Source organism: Phyllopteryx taeniolatus, chromosome 20 (genome assembly GCF_024500385.1).
Source record: "Phyllopteryx taeniolatus isolate TA_2022b chromosome 20, UOR_Ptae_1.2, whole genome shotgun sequence".
Classification (NCBI taxonomy): Eukaryota; Metazoa; Chordata; class Actinopteri; order Syngnathiformes; family Syngnathidae; genus Phyllopteryx; species Phyllopteryx taeniolatus.
In genome coordinates, this window is record NC_084521.1 from 2,772,777 (window position 1) to 2,797,376 (window position 24,600).

The window sequence follows — 24,600 nt, forward strand, 5'->3', positions numbered from 1 at the left end:
TTTCGAGCAGTATTCATCTGCCTTTCTACGTTCATGTCTGCACTTATTAACGACAACAATGGAGTCAGCCCACTGTAGTTCTCGGCGGCTCATGTAATATAAATACACTGATTGGAAGGCAGCAGGCAGCATGTCGTCAGTCTCAGCGTCTTGTGCCACAATGGTTTTTATGTTTATCCTGCTTTGTAAGGTAGTTGCTTGGCCCCTATGAGGTTTATTCTTAGCAGGCCCGTGCTTCCCCCTGAGTCACGTACCCGACTAAAATAAAACTTTGAGCATATAAGGGCACGATGATGCCAAACTCCGGCAACTTCCGAGCGTCTTTCCGACTGCCCAATGATATTTTCCGTTTCGCGCACATGTGCACGGCGAACATGCTTCCTATTTTGGCGCATGTCATCGCAGTACTAAAGGACGACACGCGTCTGGTGTCCATCACATTCAGTAGAGTTTTGGTGGCGTGTGGCGTTTGAGGATGTGGACCACTGTCGACACCAGATGTTGGCTTTTCCTCCTGACCCTGGCACTTGTGCTGATGCAAGGTAAAAGGCCTTCTCTGCTGGCCTCAACACTTTCAACAGCACTGATCTCCAGTCCATTTACAAGCTAAATTCTAATATTTGCTCCACTAAATTGTATTAATTGATTTTCAAAAGATTATTCTCTTCATTTTATGGCAATTCTATTGGCTGCACTGCTTACAACACCCTTATTTGGATGTTAGCTTTTTTTTCTCCCTTCAGATTTCAGCCTCAATGTGTTGCCAGGTCAATGTAATCTGCCCAGGGCCTTCAGAATCAATAGCGCTGGCCCATGTATCTTAAAATGTCATTTGCAATGAGACTTGTTTCTTTAAACAATCTCAGTTCAAATTTGTCCTTTTAGGGCCAGAGCGCTGGCCCCCAGTGATGTCAGCGTTTTCCCGTCCTCTGATTGGGTGGTCGGGGCAAAACGTATTACAGCCAAATTTGACGAGGACAACACATTTTTAGAGATCTGCGCACATTCAAACATTTAATAATCAGTATCTCTGGTGAATATGATGTATTTTATTTAAATGTGGCATGTTTTTGTCATCTTATGAGCTAAATATTGAGTGTGAACTGCTGCAGATGTGGCACTTACATACTGTTCGATTGCTTTTTTTGATGCACGCATACACCCCCACACACACACACACACGATAAGGCTCTTTTCTAATGATAAGGTGTATTTTTTGTTGTGCGATGCTATGTTGGGACGCTGCAGTGCAGTCCAACGTTCCGGATGTGCATCTGTCTTGCTGTCGCAGCGTCGGCTCCAGGAGGCTCCTGAGAATCAAGCGGTGCTTCGAGCAAAAACCGCGAGAGGACTGCAACCAACACGCCTTCCTGTAAGCACCACAAAGGACAAACACAACATCGCAGCATGCTTCTTTTGATTTGGAACATCCTTGGAACTTGAGTGACCGCAACTCAGCATGGAAGCTATGTGGAGCAAAATCAGTCACGAAGCAATAATTGAACTCTGTTGTAGCATCGTGACCAAGAGCGGCAAACAGTGGTGCGTCAGTCCTGCGGCCAAGTGGCTCAAAGACAAGATAAGCAAGGTGAGCAAGTTTGAACACTAGAAGAGACTCCCACCAATTCTTGAACATCTGTCTACCATCCAGGATCTTGATATCAATCAAGCTAGTAATCAATTACAGTGTTTGCCACGAATCGTAAAAATTTGACACCCACGCAAAAATGCTTGGAATTGCCTACAGATGTCACAACATGGCAAAAAAAAAAAGCTTTTCTTTTCTACTGGACATGTCGATGACCAAATTCCTCACCTCACTTCAACGTAGTTCCTTGACCCCAGGACGGCAAAAGATTGTCCATCCATTTTCTGAGCCGCTTCTCCTCACTAGGGTCGCGCCGGAGCCTATCCCAGCTGTCATCGGGCAGGAGGCGGGGTACACCCTGAACTGGTTTCCAGGGCACATTGGAACAAACAACCATTCGCGCTCACAGTCATGCCTACGGGCAATTTAGAGTCTCCAATTCATGCATGTTTTTTGGGATGTGGGAGGAAACCGTAGTGCCCGGAGAAAACCCACGCAGGCACGGGGAGAACATGCAAACTCCACACAGGCGGGGCCGGGGATTGAACCCGGGTCCTCAGAACTGTGAGGCTGACGCTCTAACCAGTCGTCCACCGTGCCGCCAGCAAAAGATTGTATCAAAGATTTTTTTTAAATATTAGACAAGGCTTTGGCCTGAGCGCAAATAATGGAGGATAGGTTTCCTCCCAAAAAATCTGCGAAAAAGTGAATTCGCGAATGCCAAACTGCGAAAATGCAGGGATTCACTGTACTGTATATTAAAGAGGTTGCGCCCCAATATAAACTCCTGTGGGACACCACAAGTAATGTCCATCATGGTAAGCAGTGATTACTAATCTTCACAAATTGTTGTAGGCTACCAAGAAAAACATTAGTTACGTAAAATAATATAGGCGAATTCGCAGATGCCAAACCACGACTGTACGGGCATAATCAGCAGTGCGCTCTCCCAGCGTTTTTCCACTCACCTGTCCACTCTTCCAATCAGCCACACCCACCTATTGAAGTCTCTTGTTCACTAACTCAGTGCTAGATTGTTTGGTCCAAAGCTGCGCGAGTCTCTCCAGCACTTTTCGTGGTTTGATATTTTGTTGCCGACCCCGTCTGACCTTGCTGTCTCGTCTTCTGACCACGCTTTTGGCCTTAGCATTTTTTGCCTGCCTCCTGGGCTATTTGGTATTTTGCTACAATGACAACAAAGTTTGAGTTTCCCTGTCCTGCTGTCGGTGGACTACGGAGTATTAAATGAACTGGCCGTAAACCCCTTCCCAATCTTCAAAGGCTCTTTATTTGGACTTTGAAGTTAACTGTGTTGCTACTCATGTATTTGTTGCTGGACTTGTCACATTTGTTATTTTTAAGTCATTTGGAACTATTCCTGTGGTCCGGTGTACTGCAGTTTGGTTCTACACACACCCGTGTCAAATTAATTTTAAAATCTTCGGCTATTTTCACCCTATATTCATCAGGACCTAGAGAGCCCAAATCCATGTGGTACTCCGAAAAGACCCACCAAGGCAAAACAACGTCTCCATCTTGTTTTCATTTAAAGTTAAAAATGTTAAGTGCCATCCCAAAATCAACATCTCATGCGTAGTTGAAAGTCAGACAGAGAACAAAACTTTTTTTTGTTGTTAAATTAGTTTTAAAAAGTTGTTTCCGTTGACAACCCCTCAATTAGCGAGCATGGATTTATCACGAGAAGCCTGAGACGGCAAATCCACATGGAACACTACCAGACCCACCAGGAAGAAACAAAAACACCTCCATCTTGTTTTCATTCATTCATCTTCCGTTCCGCTTTTCTTCACTAGGGTCGCGGGCGTGCTGGAGCCCATCCCAGCTATCATCGGGCGAGAGGCGGGGTACACCCTGAACTGGTCGCCAGCCAATCGCAGGGCACAAATAAACAAACAACCATTCGCACGCACATTCTCGCAATTTAGAGTGTTCAATTAACCTACCCTGCATGTTTTTGGGATGTGGGAGGAGAAAACCCACGCAGGCACGGGGAGAACATGCCAACTCCACACAGGCGGGTCCGGGATTTGAATCCCGGTCCTCAGAACTGCGAGGCAGATGTGCTAACCAGTCACCTACCGTGCCGCCCATCTTGTTTTCATTCAAATATAAAAAGTGCAATTCATGCTTGAGCTAAACAGTCACGTATCGCCCAAATGCACAATTGATGATAAAGCTGTAGTGTGTAAGACTGTTAAAAGCCATTTTCAACGCTACATTGCTTCCAAATGCGCAGTCTGGATGGAATGTGAATTTAATTAAGGGGATCCTACCATCGTAGAGCGAAGGTTGATATACTTGATCTAAAGTGGAATCAGGAACAGCATTAAAGTCATCTCTTCAAATAACTCACAGCTGTTATGGAAAAAAGTCGCTATCAGTAGACTAAACTGTTCTCCTTTCCATGTGTAAAAAGTTTCAAAAGTGTTTTTATTGTCGGGGGAGGAGGACAAGCCGCTCAAAGTGTTAGTGAAATTTCAAGTGTTTCAATGACAGTCGGAATGTTAAGAGCACAAAAAGAAGAAGAACCTTCCCGCTGCACGTAAAAAGGGAAATGAAGTCAGCGGCAAAAAAAGCAAGAGGAGAATATTGAACACGTCCTCACATGCAAACGCAAGAAGATGCAAACAATTTGCACTCTCTTTTCTCATCATATCCGTATTTGTCGTGGTTGTTTCCTCACGGGTTAAGACATTACAGTGAACCCCCATTTATCACGGAGGAGGATTTGTGCAAATCAGCGATACAAAAAGCGCGCATTATTTTTGTTTTGCATCCTCCATGCTTGTAACGTTTCAACTTAAACTTAAAAGTTTAAACTTTGTGCATTTGTGATCGTTCATGACACTTTCTGTCTGTCTCCCACTTAGAACAAGTTGAAGTGTCCTCCGGAAATGTCCACATGGTCCACCAGCTGAACGTCTCACCGCCGAGTTATTGTGCCAATTTCTATTTATTATTACTATTTTTGAGTGATTATCCATTGAGCTGGAAGATTTATTTTTGTATGTGTGTTCCTTTTTAATGTTACGAAAAATACTGACTGGATCTTTTCCTACACGTTTACTTCGGGTAAAATAAATGAGCAACTAACTAAAGGTGGTTAACATTCTGCTGTTCTCCCCGGTTGTAGTACTACATTTGCCCACTGGGTGACGACAACGACGAAGGAAGACTATTTTTGTGTTTGTGTGTGTGTTTTTTTTTAAACTTTAATCCTCATTTAACAGACGTCAGGGACCTTGTGACCTATGGAAAGCCGTTTGAGCATGTATTCCATTTTTTTAAATATTTCTTTAGTTTAAGGCCGATGTAAACCTTTTGTCCTCACTAGTAAAGACAATTCAGTGCACTAGTAGAAAGTAACTAGTAACGTTTTTCGACTACTACTTTCACGTGAAGTAGATCTCAAGGATATCGAATAAAAGCTCAAAGGGCTTATATACCAAGGATATAAACAAATAGAGATATAAATGACAATGTGAAAAATCCTAAAATCCTGGAAATTATTTGGGGCTTTTGCTGTTCCTACAAGCAAGCCAATTTTTTAAAATGTAATCAAAAAATAAATAATCAAACGAATGAAATAATAAAGAGCTGTATGTAAGAGATTAAATAGTACACTGTGTATGAGTGAACAACACACAAACACGTTACACACTACACAACACATTTACTGAATCACTGAGTGTTAATTGCTGTCACCGGATCCTTTCAAAGTCGGCATTTTTTTTTTTAGTGCAGCAAGATGACCACACGCACACATCCTTCCTGTTTACGTGAAGTCGGGAGAACACACGCAGGAAGGAATCACAGACACATTTGTAAATCACCAACCACGTCAACATTTTCCACTGGAGGAAACGTCCTTCATTTGACACTTGACATAAAAGTGGATGTGACTAATAGACACGCTCATCTGTTTGATGGCATAATTGACTCTGTGCTGCCACAATTCACTTGATTACAGAATAGGAGAACGATTGATGTTTGTTTGTTGAATTCCTTTGTTTCCAAAATTTTCACAAGGATGACATCAATTCAAAACTGTGATTACAATGACTTGTTGCGAAATTATAGATTAGTCGAAAGTACTGACAAGGCTGACAATATAAAGTGATCACAATATAAATTCATATTTTATCATTAGCTCCAAAAGCAATGCATTAGTAGGGCCACGGTGGAAAAAAAAAAACATTTCGAAAAATTCAAAGTATAATTTAATGTCAGGAGCTTATGAAAAATGTATTTCTTTTTTAGATTAAAGTTGTATTAATGAGAATTATGTCGCATATTTCTTTAGAAAAAAAGGTTGCATAGTTTCAAGAGAAAAACTAACATTTTTTCAATCAGTTATGCGAGTCATCATGAGAATAAAGTTGTATATTCTTTAGAAAAACACTGGAATAATGTAGTTTTATACAGTATTTTCAAGAAAAAGTGTTTTTTTTTTGTGTTCAGTTGTAATGTCACAAGGATAAAGTTGCATATTATATATATAGAAAGTTGTATAATTTTTAATACAAAGTAATAGGTACATGAATAAGAAAGTTGTATATTTTCTAGAAAATAAGTTGCATATTTTTAAAATTAAAGTCACAATATGATATGAATAAAGTTGTATATTATTTTGAAAAACGTTATATTTTTTAAAGACGTAATATCAGAATAAAGTTTCAGAAAAGATGTTCGAGAATGAAAGTCCAAATATTGTGAGGAAAAATGGTACGTTTTTGAGGAAAAATTGTATATTTTTGAGAAGTATCTATATCTTTTAGATTGAAGTTGTAATATATGAAGAATGCGGCAAACACACAAGACTAAAATACAACAGCATTCAGGAGACTAAATGACAAGACACTTGTATGAGAAAGCAGCGACTTGTGGGACTTGACACAGTTTCCGTTCGACTCGTGTCGGCCTGTCATTAAGAAAATGATGATGAGGTCAAAAAAATAAAACTATCCGGTGGTGACGCTCACACACACATGTTGTGTTATCAGCTCCTATTACAACACATTTTTGGGATTGGGTGAGACCTGACAACTTGAATTCTTTGGGACGTACTCTGCATCATTTGCACAATTGTCAATGTATCAGCATGACCACATTACTGGTCACATTTGTCCTAAATATATTATATATTTTGTCACAGCGGCTGTTTTTTCTTCTTCTGTCGTACTAAAGTGGCTCCAATTACCGGATACAAACTCTTCCCTCGTGTGTTTGAACAAACTTGATATCCGTTTTCAAATGTACAGTGAGTAAAAGTAAAACAATCGTCAGACAAATAAATACCCGAGTGTAGATACATGAAAAATCGACTTCAGTGCAGTAACAAAGTATTTTTACTTTGTTACTTCCCACAAGTTAAAAAAAAAAAAAAAAAAAAAAGGCACATTTTTAGTGCTTATTTCTCACATTTGAGCGTCTGTTCATGTTCATTCCTTTCTTCATGAAAGAAAGCTAAAAAAAAGAAAGTGAGGCCCATCGTGGAGTTTGTAAAGGCAGCTTCCGGCTTCTCCGCCGTTTTAGTAATTCCCAGCAAACGAGCGTGTGACAGCCATTCAAAAGAAAAGAGACTGGAAAGAGAAAACCAGGGGAGGATGCATTTTACGCCTTAAATATGGCCATCCGAGAGTCGTCGCTCCACACGCTTCTCCAACTCTCGAGTGAGACGAACCAAAGAGCTTCTGTCTGTTTTCTATTCTTTTCTTCTTTCTCCTGTTGGTGTTAAAATGATGAACTCCGGAAGTCCGCAGAAGATGTTTTTGGCGGCCGCCGTTCTGGTGGTCCTGGTCCAGTGCGGACACGGACAAGGTAAGTTGACCTTTTTGATTTGTGTCCGAGGACGACGCTAAAGTCTTGTGGCGTCTTGTGTGCTCCATTAGGGAAGCCCACAGAATGCTGCAAGAAGGTGAGCAACATAGAGATAACGGAGGAAGTCGTCGGGTACCTAGTGTACACTGCAAAACCGCCGTGCCTGCCCGCCGTCATGTGAGTACGACATCAACAACAACAACAAAAATACGTTGGGGCTCCACACCTTTTTCGTAAAAGCTGCTCATCAAGCTTTCATGACCCCTGATGACCGCTCAGGCCAAAGCTTTGGCGCCATCTGCTGGCATCTTGGGTCGAGGAAGTACAGTGGACCACCGCATATTCGCGGTTCAGCACCCGCAGATTCACCTATTCGCGGATTTAAAAAATAAATATATAAATAAATTCCCTTTTAAGGGAACTTTTGGGGCTTAAAGAAAAAAAAATTTAATGCAAATTATAATGGCCGTCAATATTAATAATTTTTGCTTATTCTTGGTCCAGCCTGTCCCTATCGCCCAAAATAGTTAATAGTCGTAGTAAGTGAGTCGAGGAGTTTTGTTTTGACAGAAGTAGTGCTATGCCGCCATCTTGAGGCATCTATAGTTGTCAATTACTTGCAGATTTGCTATTATATCTTGCTTATTAGCAGACAGCACAGTGTACAAGTGGTGAGCACAGTTCCGAGGTTGTGGGTTGGAATCTTGTGGGTTTTCCCTCCCACGTTGTGAATACATGTTAGCATTAGTCCATTGTTTGTCTATATGTGCCCTGACATCTCCTGGCGATCAGTCAAAAAATACTTTTGCAAATGATCGCACAAGCGCCGTGCCTGCCCGCCGTCATGTGAGTACGACTTCAACAAAAAAAAGGTTCGGGGCTCCACACTTTTTTCGTAAAAGCTGTTCATCTGGCTTTCAAGACTACACTGACCCCCCAAGAAGAGCATTTATGATTTTTCATATTCACTGATTTTTGTGAGTTTCAGTTTATTTTTGAAAGGGGACAATGCAATTTCATAAAACACATGAAGTACACATGGTTAAAAAAGCCAGAATTAGCCAGAAGGCTAGTTTTCATCTGTAGTCCCCTGGCCATGATGTAAAAAAGCAGTAAAATACATCTACAAGACAATATAATACAGGATACATAATCAAACTATACTATTAAGAGAGAATAAAACCATCATTTTTTTGATCATAACAAAAAGACAACATAACATACTTGTCTTTTAGTGTTGGCAGCTATAGGTGTTAACTAGCCTCATTTTCAGTTTGTTTGTGAAGGCCTTGTATGTTGTAAGCAGTTTAGCCTCCTCAGGTACTGAGTTCCACTCACCAGCGCTCCTCACTGACCAGGCTGACTTACTGAAAGTGCTCCTGCGCAGAGGAATGAGACAGTCACCTCTGACAGAGCCTCGAGTGACACGCTCAGAGCTGTTTCTTTGGCTGATGAACTCAGCCAGAGGAGCTGGGGCCAAATCATGCAGTACTTTATAAATCAAATTTAAATCTGCAAATATGTGAAGACGGTCCCAGTTTAAAAGACTGTATTTTTTTTAAATTGCACAGTGATGATAGTGCCTTGGTTTTTTATCCATCACTTTAATTACTTGTTTGTACAAAACTTCCAATGGTTTTTTTGCATTCTGACCAGCCTGGGACCAACTGGTTATGCAATAGTTAAAGTGACTAAGAATCATCGAATGCAGGTAAATTTTTGCAGCTTCAGTTGACATTTCATTCCGAATTGCACGAAAATTTGATATTTTTACACAATTTGTCAATATGGGCTTTAAAGGAAAGCTGTGAATCTATTATTAACCCAAGATATTTGTATTGGCTGACAATTTGCATTTTTTCTCCATTAACAAGTATGTCGGGGTCAGGTGATACTCTATTTGTTTTAGTGAAATACATGCCTACAGTTTTAGAAACGTTTAGCTGTAGACAGCACTCCTGCAACCAGGTTGTGACACAGGACATTGTATTAGTGAGTTTAGCAGCAACAGTATCTTTGGAGCGACCATGAACAAAGAAAACTGTGTCGTCTGCATACATTACGCACTCTGCTTCAGAGCAAACAGTGGGCAAATCGTTGATATAAAGACTAAATAAAAGGGGGCCCAATATTGATCCCTGAGGGACTCCAGAGGTTAGCCTAAGAGACTCTGATCTGCAGTTGTTAACTGATACAGATTGTGTTCGGTCATGCAGATATGATTCAATCCAGCTCACAGCTTTGCGAGAGAAGTTCAATTTTGAGAGCTTGGTAAGAAGAACAGAGTGATTTACTGTATCAAAAGCTTTCCTGAGGTCCAAGAACACCGCCCCTACAACTCCACCCTTGTCGAGAGAAGATTTTATTTTCTCAATGAAGAGGCATGTAGCCATTTCAGTGGAATGCTTGGATCTGAAACCAAACTGCATGGCGTGGAGAGAGGGGGAGCTGCTGATTAAATAATGGACAATCTGCTCTGACACCCATTTTTCTGCAACTTTGGAAATGGCCGGAAGAATGCTTATAGGTCGGTAGTTATTCAGAGAAGTTGAGTCACCGGATTTAAAGACAGGGGTAACAATAGCAGATTTCCAGGCCTTTGGAAAGTGACCAGATGAAATTGAAAGATTAATGATTGAGGCAATAGGAGGAGCAAGAGTTGAACCTAGATCTTTGAGCATGCTCGTGTCCATTCCAAAAACATCCTTTGCCTTAGATGGTTTGAGTGAATGAATTAAATCGATAACTTTGGTCTCAGTAATATTTGTAATAGTAAAGAACTGCGTTGTAGACAATGCAGGGTATTCCTTCATTTGTTTTACTGCAAACTTAGAAGAGATTTCTGACACAGATTCAATGAAGTAGTTGTTAAAGGCATCAGCCATCACTTGAGGTTCCGTCAGGATGTTTCCATTTAATTGAATTTGCATTAGTGTTGTTTTGTTATTTTGTGTAACACCCAATAGTTTTTTAATATAATTCCAGGTTATTTTTGAATTTCCCTTCGCACTATTCAGAGCAGTAATGAAAAAGTCAGCTTTAGATTTTCTTATTTCTTTCACTACCCTATTTCTCAGTGAGATAAAGTGCTGTCTATTGTATCCTGATTTGACCGACAACTTCAAGGAATGATCGCGTTCTTTCATCAGTTTCAGAATAAATGTGTTTAACCAAGGCAGGCCATTCATTCTGAGGGTGCCTATCCTACATTATTTGCAGAAAAACTCACCGATTTGCTTTTTTTGTGCTCTGTTCAGTCAAATTCAAGTGAATTTTATTTCATAGTGCCAATTGAGAAGTTATCTCAACATTGAGCAGGTCAAGAACCAACATTAGCGCAGTGATTCTTAAAAAGTATGTTGCTCCCACTAGTGGTACGTGAAAGAATCACTCAATCAAATGTTCAAAATGTGCAAATTGTTTGTGGTTTAAGCATTTTTAATCCAGTACAGCACATAATTTAAGTACTTTCATTGTATTTAACGTTTCACGTTCATTGTTTTTTTTATATTATCTTGTTTTTTTTAACCATAAAAAAATCCATTCAGATGGCATAGATGTATTGTACAGTATTTTTGGCCATCTGAGTTTGAATTTGAATTTAAAACATTGAATTTTTGGCACTCAATTTTTTTATGGTTAAAAAATGTCAGTGTTATAAATATATATATATGAAATAAAAATCAAGTCAGAAATTCAAATTGCAAGTCAGAAGGCACACATTTACACTGCTTCCGTTAAGTAGCAACAGCACAATGCGATCGAACCCCGCAGCTTTCACGAAAAGATGTGCAACAGCGCCCCCTACGATCAAACCTTGCCAATACATTCCTGATGTCTCCGAGCTAACGATGCTAATTGTTCTCCTCCTGCAGTTTCTACACCAAAGACAGCTACTACTGCGCCAAGATCCGCGCCCCGTGGGTCCGCAAGAAGGCCGCCGCCATCGAGTGAGTTTCACCTTCATGCTCACCCTCATCATCTTCATCCTCATCTTGCTCTCGCTTCATGTCCTCACAGGAAGGCCGCCGCTGCCGCTCAGGCTTCGACCACCGCCTTGCCGACCGAGCGCTCGCTGCCCTCCATCCTCACCTCCGCCCCTTCTTCATCTCCACCATCCTCCTCCTTTTCCCCTCGCCTCCTCCTCCCCGCGCTTCACTAAGAAGACCAGCACTTTGTTTGGAGGATGAAGATTGAATCACTTTAGTTTCTTCAAATGATTTATTGATTTATTCATGTAATTGACCGATAAGTCTTTTTAAAAATGTATTTATTAGCAAAATCTTATTTTGTAACTTATTCTGTGTCATTAAAATGGCAGATTTTATTTATTGATGATGTCACGATGGACTGTTAACTATAAGGGGTCACAAATAATAAAATGTTTTTAAAATTGGAGAAACCTTGTCAGGTGTTTGTTACTCACAATGCAATAGTGCACTTTCAGCTGTTTACTGAACAGGACCAACGGGCAAATAGGTAAATACCAAACGAGAATATTCCCAAGGAGCTGCTGTTGACCACAACTCACGTCCAGACATTTACACGCAGACGAACCTGTGCCAACTCCTGATGTCACTAATTAGGCTATGCCCCTTAAAGGAACACATCCAACACACAAAAACTACAGTACGTACAGTCTGATCTCACACATCAGCTCAGGCTTCTTTCCTTCTGTAGTCGGGGACTGGACCACCAAGGTCCTCCCCCCCAACCACCTTTCGGACACCGCCCAGCTCACAATCAGCCCACCTACTTGCCCCCTCCCACATGTGCTGTGCCAGTGGAACGAGAATGCGTTTGCTTTCTTTATTGAAAGCCTATGTGGTGTTTTTGGGGAGTGGGAATGGATTAATGGGCTTTCAATGGTAAAATTAATTTGACATATGAATAAACTTGCTCACGGAGGTCAAAGTGTGTTTTGCACGGGTTGCCGTGGCGCACCTGTACACGTCTACATGAGAAAATACGGCGAGAGCTGCCAACAAACATATTGACGCACCAAGCTGTGCAGTTTGACTGCACATTTTATGATGTTTAATTACTGAACATTCAAAATGTTAATTTATTAAAAGTCCTCTTCCATCAATTTTCAAAAGCAAAAGACGGCAACAGGTTCATGACAACTGCACCTGGATGAGTGACTTGCGTGACTTGACATTGTTTCCATGCGACTCATGTGGCGACATGTCATGAAGAAAACCATGACACGGTATAAAAAAAGGCACAAAAATATCCGTATATAGTGACACACACATACACACACACTCGTGTTGTGTTATCATCTTCTTTCACAATACGCCCTGATGTGTCAACTGACAACTTTTTTGGCATTTTCCCTACAAACATCATGGCTCCAATTGTCACATATACTTCCAACTAAAACTAATTTGTATTTGTAGATATACTTTGAATTTACAAGTTTAAAAACAAAACTGTAGTTCCATGTGTGTGCTTAGTGGAGATATTGAAAAAAATAAAAAGAATATTGTGCTTCAATATTTAGTATAAAACAAACTTTTGCCACATTTCATTTCGAAAACACACATAGATGGGCCACGTCATTGGGAAATAAGGTTAAAAAATGTTAATGTAAAAATATGTAAAAAAAATAAATACATTTTACAAATATTTCCCAAAGAATTATTAAAATAATAAAATCATTCATTCTCATCATTTAGTTTTCTCATTCATAATTATTTAAATTTATTAACCAATTGTGTAAAAAATATAATAAGACAGTATATGAGCAATTTTCTTTTCATTTGTATATTTTAGTGTCTATTTCTTACAGTGTCCATTCACGTTCTTTAATTTCTTCATCAGCGTGTTGTTAAAAAAAAAAGGCGGCTTCCGGCTTACCCGCCGTTTTAGTAATTCCTAGCAAACGAGCGCCATTCAGAAGAAGAGAGACTGGAAAGAGAAAACCAGGGATGACGAAACTTCACTTCTGCTTTTTACGCCTTAAATTTGGCCATCCGAGAGTCGTCGCTCCACAGGCTTCTCACACCCGAGCGAGACGAACCAAGACAGCTTCTGACTCTTTTCTATTCTTTTCTTCTTTCTCCTGGTGGTGTTAATTCAAATGATGAACTCTGGAAGCCTGCAGAAGATGTTTTTGGCGGCCGCCGTTCTGGTGGTCCTGGTCCAGTGCGGACACGGACAAGGTAAGTTGACCTTTTGATTTGTGTCCGAGGACGACGCTAAAGTCTTGTGGCGTTGTGCTCCATTAGGGAAGCCCACAGAATGCTGCACGAAGGTGAGCAACATGGAGATAAAGGAGGAAGTCGTCGGGTGCCGAGTGCACAATGGAAAAGCGCCGTGCCTGCCCGCCGTCATGTGAGTACGACATCAACAACAACAACAACAACAAAAATAAGTTGGGGCGCCACACTTTTTTCATAAAAGCTGCTCATCAAGCTTTCATGACCCCTGATGACCGCTCAGGCCAAAGCTTTGGCGCCATCTGCTGGCATCTTGGGTCGAGGAAGTACAATGGACCACCACGTATTCGCGGTTCGGCACCGGCAGATTCACCTATTCGCGGATTTAAAAATAAATAAATAAATAAATTCCCTTTTAGGGGAACTTTTGGGGCTTAAAGAAAAAAAATGAATCCAAATTATAATGGCCGTCAATAATAATAATTTTTGCAATATTCTTGGTCCAGCCTGTCCCTATCGCCCAAAATAGTTAATAGTCGTAGTAAGTGAGTCGAGGAGTTTTGTTTTGACAGAAGTAGTGCCATGCCGCCATCTTGAGGCATCTATAGTTGTCAATTACTTGCAGATTTGCTATTATATCTTGCTTATTAGCAGACAGCACAGTGTACAAGTGGTGAGCACAGTTCCGAGGTTCTGGGTTGGAATCTTGTGGGTTTTCCCTCCCACGTTGTGAATACATGCATTAGTCCATTGTTTGTCTATAAGTGCCCTGACATCTCCTGGCGATCAGTCAAAAAATACTTTTGCAAATGATTTAGTTATGTTTTTTTACCTTGTGTCAATAATTCTGCGTTAAAAATTCTAGCACCAAATTTGGGTAAAATAAAGTCAGTGTGAGGAATTCAAATTCAATCTCAGATGTACACAGATATGTCTTAGTAGTTTTATTTTTGTGCCATCAGAGTCCTCGATTTGAATTCCTCAGTGAATTTTTGATAAGACGTTTTCACTGAATTTTTGAGTCCGAAATTTTGGATGGTAAAAACATTCAGTGATAGAGATTTGATGGTTAAAATAAAAAAATCTGTGTTCGAAATACAAATTACAAATCAAAAGGCACACATTTATAGTGCTTCCCTATATTAGCAACATCGCAATGCGATCAAACCCTGCGGCCTCCATAAAAAGATGCGCATCAGCGCCCCCGAGGACCAAACACTGCCACTACATTCACGTTGCCTCCGAGCTAACGATGCTAACCGTTCTCGTCCTGCAGTTTCTACACCAAAGACAACTTCTACTGCGCCTCAATACACGCCCCGTGGGTCCGCAATAAGATCGACACCATCAAGTGAGTTCCACTTTCATCCTCATCCTCACCCTCATCATCTTCATCATCCTCATCTTCCACTCCATTTGCGTCCTCACAGTAAGGCCGCCGCCGCCGCCGCTGCTCGGGCTTCGACCACCGGCTCCGCCCCTTCTTCATCATCCACATCGTCGCAGTTATCGTCCTCCTTCTCCCCTCGCCTCCGTCCCGCGCGTCACTAAGAAGACGAGTGCTTCATTTGGAGGATGAAGCCTGAACCTCTTTAGTTTATTACAATTATTTATTGGTATAATAATTTAATGTTGTCTATGATTTATTCCGTAAAGTCTTATTCATTAATTTATTTGGCGTCATTAAAATGGAAAATTTTATTTATTTATGATGTTACAGTAGGCGTGTTATTAGTGGTCAGAAATTAATAATAAAAAAAAAAAGAATTGAAGTATTCGAAAACTTGTCTGGTGTTTTTATTCACATTTGAAGACTGCACAGTGGTAGAATGGTTGACACATTTGCCTCACAGTTTGGAGGTTGGGGGTTTGAATCCTCGCCGCGGTCTCTGATGCATTTCAGCCGTGAACAGAACGGGACAAACACGCAAATGCAAAATGAGAGCACTCGCAAGGAGCTGCTGTCGACCACAACTCACGCGCACACGCAGACTAAGCTAATCCTGCTCCTGATACCACTAACAAAGCCACGCCCCTTAAAGGCACACGTCTATCACAGGAATACTACAGCACGTACTTTACAAAAACTGTGTATCTCTTTGCATTCTGTTTGATTATGTTTTATACAACACAGTGCTATTTTTTATTTTGGGGGGGGGGGGCGACTAGAGGAGATTACTGGCATTTGTCTTCATTTCATTAGGGTAAACAGAGTTGATTTTGAAGTAAATTAAGTTACAAGCTTTGTCACAGAACGAATTAAAATCGATGGGTGATGGCTCATTTTAGGATGTTAAATTGTTTTAATATTCAAAATATGAATTTATGAAACATTGTATTTACATACATTTGGAACACATTTTTATTTATATTATTTTTCTGTAGATGTTGATGCGAGTTGAAAGTAGTTTAAAATCTTGTTTAGTAGCAGGAGAAATAAAGACAAAAGAAGGGAAAAAAATGAAACAAAAAGCAAAACTAGATTTGAATTGTCTTTGGCTTTTTAGATAAGCAAAGGAGACAAAATCTATTAAAATCAGAAATTTGATTTTTGTAAACATAATTGGAGATTTTATTTTAATGAATATGTTAATCACCAATAATTCCAAGCAGCAGTCATAAACAATAAACTGAGCGCTTACTGCAGTTAATCACATTTTAATAGTTGACGTAAGTGGCGGGAATAAATGATTAAAATATAAAAAAAGTACATCATAACATGCAATAATAATCAATAACTATCTAAGTGTTTGCGCTGTATGACATTCACGTGTGATGATAAGATGTTTACATTAGGGTCCGACCAAGATGGATTTTTTGAGGCCGATTTTGATATTTGGTAGATTAAAATTTCAATAGTCAATTAATCGATCGATGTATGACATAACAAATATATAAATAAATATATAATGACTAGAATAACGTATTTCAACGCTTAATGCTTACAACGATAAAGATATTAAATACAGGCAGAGCAATACTTTGTCCTTGAGTATTTTTTTTTACTTTACAATAGAGAGAAAAATCGGCAAATATTATTACATTTTTTTAAACATTTTTTGGGGGGAACTTTTGTTTGAATGTCTTTGTCTTATTGTGTAATGTGTAAAAAAAAAAACAATCTTCAAAAATTGGCCGATTTTAGCCGATTTGAAAAGGGCTAATATCGGCCGATTAATCGGTCGAGCCTGGCCTAGTTTATATCACAACATATGTACGGAAAAACAATAAAGTTCTTGTTAGAGGAACCTTTAGGGGCGTTGTGGTCACAGCAGAAAGGTCTCTGTCTGCAAGATGGACGCCGCTCGGGAGTTCCTGGGGAACGGGGCCGAGTGTTCGGCGTCGTTGGGGCCTCGCGAGGCGGCGCGTGGCCTAAACTCCCGACTGGCTGCGTAACGCTTGAGGGAAAAGCTCCTCCGCATCCTCCTCAGCTCGCACTGGACCTGGGGAAAAAAAAAAAAAAACATTTAGGAAGACGAAGGGGAGGAAGCGGAGGATGAAGACGAAGCTCACCTCGCAGTTGAGGAAACAGTACAGCACGGCCACGATGAGACCCTGAAACACAAAAAAACACTCACTACAGTGAATAGCTGCTTTCTTCTATACGTACGCGCTTTGAGGGCAAAATTGTCTATCAGTCACTACAGGGGAGCGTTATGAACAAAATGTTTTCTTCTACGCGTTTAGTATTGATGTCAAAATTGTCAGTCACTACAGTACAAAGCTGTTTTCGTCTACATACACAACTCTTAATGTGAAAGTTGCGCATCAGTCACTACAGTGGACTGCAGTGTGTCATTCGGTACACTGCCACCAATTGCTCTAAAGCAAAACGCGCGTACGTGTGTGTGTGTGTATTTGTGACCTGGAAGGATCCAAGTCCCAGTTCAAAGAAGATCTTGACTTGCTGCATGGTTTTATCAGTGGGTTCCATCAGATGGACGAAGACCACGTAGTTGATCCCGAACAATGGGATCAGCAGCAGGGTGGACTTGGCCAGACGCCTTGGACACACACACACAATAAAAAAATATGAGACGTTTGAAATGTTTGTAAACAATAGGACCCAGGGTTGTTCTAAGTGGCAGAAAAGTGAGTGACTACTGCTGATTTGAACTGAAAACAGTGACAAAAACTTGTGTTTCGGTTTGCACCACAAAATGTTTCACAAAAGGTTTATGTTTTTTTCAATTCACTTAAAAAAAGTCAGAGGGACACATAGGTGAGGAAGATAAATCAAGTGGTTGTCGTAAAATGATCACAAATTTCACCAAATCGTCAATATGCACTTGAAAAAATGAACTTCTCAAAACAAGTAAAAAAAAGTATATTAAAAACAAGATATTTTATCCTAAAACAAAATCTGCCAATGGAACCAGTATGAATTGACTTGACAGGAGTCTTAAAATAAGATTTTGTATCTTAAAACAAGTCTTTTTAACAAGTCAAAATTGTCTTAAAATAAGTACAGCAAGATGTTTTTGCTAGAAATAAGATAAAGTGACTCTGTGAAATTTTTTATTTTTGCGGTGCGAGCAGAGAGAAAGATCAAAATGTCATCCGGACGCCAGCCTACTTGTACTGCGACTGCTCGTTGCCGCCCACGTCAGTGCAGCGCAGCTTCTGCACCAGGATGCGGATGATGCTGATGAACAGGATGAAGTTCACCTGACATGCAAAACACACGCACACATTTTAACGTCATCCATTCATTCCAGTTTATTTGTCAGGATGTTGATGAAAGTTATCCATCCATTTTTCATTGCATTATTCGAGTCACGGGTGAGCTGGAGCCAATCCAAACTGGCTTCAGAGCGAGAGGCGGGGTCACATATTTAAAAAAAAGAAAAAGTCAAGCCAGCGCTAGTTGTTGTTGTTGTTGTCGTCGTTGTGAGAGTACGTACAACGACACACGCCATGATGGGCCAGTCCAGCACTCTACTGGGGATGGGGTTGTTGTTCCTCTCCCAGCACCTGAAATCAACAACAGCCAGGATTTAGTTGCGCACTTTTGGGAGCAAACGAACAAGCTTATTTGTTTGCTCAACAAAAATAAGAGGATCACAAAGTCATTTTGTAAAACTAGCAAATGCAAATTCGGTTGAAAATGCTGACGCTGAACAGAAATGCTGTGCAGTTAATTTAAATGGAAAAAAATGTATATACATATATGTGGAAGAGGGTGGTAAATATGTAAAGTGTCTGCATTGATTGGGGAATGTTGTCATGGAAAATGTGATATACTCCAAAAAAAAAAGTGAATTTTGCCGCTCAAAAAAAATAAAAAATAAAAGTGAATTTTGGCTAATGTGAAAAATACTGGATGAGCTGAACATTTCGAAGTTTGATTGATTTGAAGCGGTTGAGAAATGTGGAAGCATGAGTTCAATTTGTAAAATGACTCCACCGTGATCTATTTTAGAATTAGAATATCTTTTTTTCATGGGAAATGCAGAATTGTTTCAAAGTATAAATTTTGTGAAATGTGAAAATGTAATTGCAAATATATCCTGAATTTTGTGGATATTTTAAAGTTGGGGTGGTTCGTAGCGGTAGAGAAATGTGGAAGGATGAGTTACATTTGTAAAACAAATTTAAAAAATACAATAATAATAATGCGGATTATTAGGGAAGGCAGGAAATTTGGAAAACGTATTCCCAAAATGTGTGGATTCTTGTGGATATCTTGAAGCTCGAATGGTTTAAATCAATTCACAAATGTGGAGAGATGAATGAATTTGTAAAATGTTTCCATTTATTGAAGTGGGATACATGTAAAATGTGAAAAGTAGGAATTTGGGGAATATGGAAAAATTATTCTCCAAATATTTGGAGTTGCGTGTATATTTTGAAGTTGGAATGGTTTGAATTTCTTAAGAAATGTGCAAGGAGTAGCATAAATATAAAGACATTTAGTCCAGAATGCCATTCTCCGGCATTCACACAACTAAATGTCATCTTTTCGAGAAGTTTGGAAAGTTCTGGAAAGACTCACCAGGTGTCATCCAGGTGTATCCGACATAAGATCCACGCCACCGTAAACATGCACGGAATTCCTGAAGGGCACAAAGGGAGGAATAAGTGTTTACACTGAGGCTTGGCCAGACGCCACCTCCGGGTGCCATGCGGGAATTATGACCCACACACACGCACACACACGATGGATGGCGTAAGCGAGGCAGTGTTTGGAAGCCGCGTGTCTGAGTGAAAACACTTTGGCATGGAGACTGATGACCAGTTTTGTTCACGGTGACGTGTTTTGGCAAAATGTCAACAATGTCTCACAGTCGGGTTTCAAGACAGGATGTTTCAAAAAGCCTTGCTTAGGATCTTAGATAATAAGAGGTAGGGTTCCTAATTAGGCCTTCAAAATGCGTCGTGTTTTCGAATGAGGGTTTTCATGGCGGACGCGCTGGTCCGTGCGTCCTACCCACCCCAGCCAATCAGCACGTAGACGGAGAGTCGTGCGCAGCGCGTGTGTACCACCAGCAACAGCGTGTGGAGGTAGAGCGCCTCCACCAGCAGCCAGAAGAAGTTGGCCATGATCGAGTAGTTCAGAAACACCATGCTGCTCTTACAGCCCGCCTGCAACAACACACACACACACAACTATAATGTTCAGTACACACACGTGAGTGTGTAACTTAGGAAGTGTGCGCATCTCACACTGTGCATGTGGGTGTCTATCTGTGTATGTGTGTGTGTATTCACAGACATGTTTCAATTGCGAAAACGTGAAGAAAACGTGTAGCTGGTGAATGGCTGCATTTTGACAATCGATGGATCGATTGATTGATCGATGACGTCACCAGCGAGGGCTGAACGCTGCAGTCGAGCGCGTCCTCCTCCTCGTCGGAGAAGAGGAGGAGATCTTTGGTGAGCACGGCCACGCCCCTCAGCATGAAGGACACAAACAGGTTGACGTGGATGTAGTTCCGCATGCAGTGCAGCCTCCTGCGCCACGCACACACACACAGGAATGTGTTTATGTGCATGAATGTTGAATGTAAACTTGATTAATGATGGCCAATGAACAACTGGAGATAAGCCAGGAAGAACAGCTGGATTTGCACACTTGTGTGGAAAGACTCACACAAACTACTCAATACACTGTATGCACTAGTAGGACTAGTAACGTTTATTTTTATTTTTTTACTACTGTGCCACTAGTGTACAGAAATGTTATACAGTAGTAGGAAAAAAACGTTAATGGTAAGACAGTTTTTCTACTAGTCAGCTGAACTGTCTTACTTGTGAGGACAAATCGTGTACTAATACATGGACCTTGAGGATATCCGATAAAGGCTCAAAAAGCTTTATGCTTATTGGTACCAGGCAATAAAATAAATATGAAACTGACGAAATAAAGCAGTCTAATATTATTTTTTTTTCGTGAGTGTATGTAAGTTCATCGCATTTTAATCAAGTGCAATTGATGTACATGTTCAAATTAAGTAGATTCAAAAGCCTTAACCTTTTACTTCCAAACTACGGTACTCTAACCACAACTACTGCTAGCACTTGTAGGCTACTGTTTCTGAAGAGATATTAGAAGGACAATTACTTAATTCGGCGTGTGTGTGTGCGTGTGTACCTGAAGAGAGCGATAATGACGGTGCTGCTGAGTAGACTTATGAGAGACAAGCTGTGGCCCAGCGTGGACAGAACCCTCACCACTTTGTAGAACACAAGCTGCACACACACAAAATCATCATCATCAGAATCAGAATCAGAAGGTCAGGACATCTTTTGACACTTGTCTGCCTGCTAAGTTTGACCCTGAAAGGATTGTGTTGGACTTTAGAGGTTCTTCTGTAAGTGGACACAAAATAAGAGGAGTTCTGCAGTGGCTTGTGCAACATACACACAAACACACGCACGCACGCACACACACACACATTCACACAGAGCTTGAATAACTCCCTCACATACTGTAAATGTGTGTCCTCTTGTGCTGCTGCTGTGTTTTTATGAGCCACTTAGCTTTAAGATGTCCATTTTTGGAGACATTTTGTCTTTTTGGCATGTTGGTTCTGGCCTGTCCTCACAAACACACATGCACACGCACGCGTCCACACACGTGAGGTTCTACAGGCTGTGGCAGCGTGGCATCAGTATCTGCAAACAAGAGACTGGCCACTGGTAAGACAATTTCGTTCCTGTCGTCTCACTTTCTAGTGAGAGTTGTGCACGTGTGTGCGGCGTCTGGTCCCCACTAAACGTTTTCCAGACGGAAAAGCCTGGGACATCCAAGAGGAAACAAACAGAAGTTTCCCTATGAATGAAGTCACACACACACCTGACAGCTCTGGACAAGATCACATGCCAGGCGCCTGTGTGTGCGCGTGTGTGTGTGTGTGTGCGCGTGTTCATCTTTTGTTCCTATTGGACATTTGAATGTTCTTTTTGTCTAAGTAGCACATTGTTATATCGGTGATGACAACACAAAGCCGTCTTTCATGTCTTCTTCCTCCTCACGTAAACGCCCGGTGATGGCGATCCCTGACAGGAAGTCAGCACTTTCCACGCGGACATGTTGTCATGAGCCCTAACAAATGTGCTGGACTTGTTGGGCTCACCTCGTTGGGTTGGTCGGTGTCGTTGGACGAGCAGGCGGCTGCGATGATGGGATAAACGTCTGACCAACCTCGCTGGGTGCACGTCCTGCTCAGGTTACCTACGACACATCACGCTAGCAGTTGATTATAGAAAAATAAAACAAGATGATTTTCTTATGTCTACACCATCAACAGTGAGCAGTATTCACCAACACTTAGCATACATAAGCTATCCGTTAGCAAATAGCTGCCAACAGTTAGTATGTAGTGTCTAAAAATTAGCGAATGACTGCCAACAGTTCGTGCACACAAGCTAACGGTTAGCAAATACCCGCCAAAAGTTAGCATACAGAAGCTAACAATGAGTAAACTGCTCTCTTGAGCCGCATATTGCATTGAGATTTTGACTAAATTAGCATTGTGTGTTAACGGCTCACCCTTCTTCCCAAACAGGTGCAGGAGGGGAGCGGGGCAGGGCTGGGTGACCACCTCGCCCACCAGCGCGCTGCGCCAGCACGAAGCGTTGTCCCACTCGCCGACACATCCTAAAACATCAATTTCATTAATTTATTAGTACATGGATCTTGAGCTGGATTTCAAGGATGGCGACTAAATGCTCAAACGAAGTTCCATGGACAGTTTGGTGACAGTGTGAGTGCGCGGCGCACCTGTGGGGGGCGCTGTGAGCTGCTGCAGGCCAGAGCGACACTCCTGGCTCGCTTTCTTCATCTCCCAGGAGAAGTGGCACAAAGGAAATCTGCCGGCCGCCTGCCGGGAAACCAATGAAACGATAACAATATTTGGGAATAAGTCAAAAGTTCAGTTTGATAAACACCACAGTCGCAACTTTGTGGAGGAAAGTTCACCTCTGTGATAAAAAGTTTCACAATATGTCTGATTCTTAATTCATGGGTGGGTATTTGGATGAAAGCATGCCACAGACATGTCTTTAAGACATAGGGGAAATGCTTTAACTTGAAAACCCAAATACATAATACAGCTTGTCTCCTTGCTTCACTCTAAAAGAAAATTGTGTCAATGGTCAGGTAAACACAGCTGGCGTCATTAAAACCTTCCTCTTCTTTTCCCACCATTTAGCTACGTGTACACACAAGCACACACAAACAATGTGCAGATTATGAATAACACTTAAACTGATTGATTCCGTCTGTCAAATGAAATCCACTGACCGTGCGTGCGCGTGTTTGTGTGCGTGTGTGGGAGGGGGTCAGGGAGAGGCTGTTTACATTAACACTCTACAGCATTTAAGAGCTGTCAGGGTGTTTATCAGACACATCTATGTCTATCTATACATTCATTAACAAAAAAGTCTCAGAGCAAAATAATGAACATTGTCGTTATCAGTGACGTATTTTTATATTTTGTGCATGCAGTTTGTTGACTCGTGCGTGTGCTTTTGGTACAAAACGATAACAGAGAAGATAAAGATGAAACATTAACCAGACGCACTAGTCACTACACAACTTTATCACATAGTTGAACACAACAACATAGTGCAAGAGAGGACAGAAGATGACCTCAGGTGTGATGAGAAGATGCTGAAGTTCATGAGAAGAATTAAGATGATGTTTAGGTGCATGAGAAGAAGGAAAATTATTTCAGGTGGGGTGAGAATATGTCATCAATGTACATGTAAAGGAGGAAGACGACATTATGTGTGATGACAATTTGTCGAAGTACACGATAAAATGATATCACAGGAGATGAGACCACGGCGTCACATGGTTACAAGTCCATGAGATGTCACAGCAGCACGATGTCAAAAGTTACATGAGCAGAAGCAAGATGACATCTGTGAGATGCGAATATTGACGGCCTCACCTCATGCGTGAGGAAGACGAGCATCAGGATGACAGCCGTGTGCTGCGTGAACCTCATGATCTCCTCATCCAGCTGAGCCTGCTTCTGGACTTCCAAACTTCTTCTTCTTCTTCACATCCAGTCTTGTGCTTCGACATGAACTCACAACAAGTCCTTTAAAAGTTGACTTTATGACGCAAAAAACAAACCAGGCTTTCCGTGCATGTTCCTTGCAGAGGAGCACAGAGGTGAGTGCACACATGAGCAACTCCAACTGCAGTCCACTGTAAGCCGTGCGCGTGCTTGCCAAGCCGCCTGGGAGTCCCGCGCACTGCCATCTCCTGAGCCACAGGCGACCTCTAGTGGACGAAAACAAAATAAAAAAATAAAAAACTTTCAAAGGCTACCAACAAGCTGAAAGGTTGGGAAAATAGTAGAGCAGATTTAAAATACAGCAAGAATCTTTACAATAGTGATACAAACATGAAATTTGGTACTCAAACTCCTCAAATCTGTTCGACGCAAAATTCCAAGATGGCGGCCCCAACATCCAAGGTAGCCACGCCCCAATACTTTTTAAAATACTGTATAACTCAAAATGCATTGATTTTAAACCCCATAAATGTAC

General features: G+C 41.1%; 1 protein-coding gene across 3 annotated transcripts; it reads right to left on the reverse strand.

The window, feature by feature from the left end:
- Window positions 1-1,034: 1,034 nt before the first annotated feature.
- LOC133469993 (vasoactive intestinal polypeptide receptor 2-like) lies at window positions 1,035-24,330 on the reverse strand. 3 transcript variants are annotated; one of them, XR_009785829.1, is made up of 15 exons: window positions 23,994-24,320; window positions 22,820-22,919; window positions 22,589-22,696; window positions 22,173-22,270; window positions 21,188-21,285; window positions 20,403-20,547; window positions 20,028-20,178; window positions 19,589-19,649; window positions 18,498-18,567; window positions 18,170-18,261; window positions 17,459-17,597; window positions 17,107-17,148; window positions 16,843-17,036; window positions 14,974-15,140; window positions 1,035-1,370 (listed from the first exon to the last, which is right to left on the reverse strand). XR_009785829.1 is itself a non-coding variant. In XM_061757765.1 (14 exons), the coding sequence occupies exons 1-13, from the start codon at window positions 24,048-24,050 to the stop codon at window positions 16,860-16,862; spliced, it is 1,338 nt and encodes a 445-aa protein (XP_061613749.1). In that variant the 5' UTR covers window positions 24,051-24,330; the 3' UTR covers window positions 15,367-16,009; window positions 16,843-16,859. The 3 variants fall into 3 exon arrangements, 1 of the variants encoding a protein (XP_061613749.1); XR_009785828.1 differs by lacking the exon at window positions 1,035-1,370 and adding an exon at window positions 13,106-13,754; XM_061757765.1 differs by lacking the exons at window positions 1,035-1,370; window positions 14,974-15,140 and adding an exon at window positions 15,367-16,009 and having other exon boundaries at window positions 23,994-24,330.
- Between the last annotated feature and the right edge of the window lie 270 nt (window positions 24,331-24,600).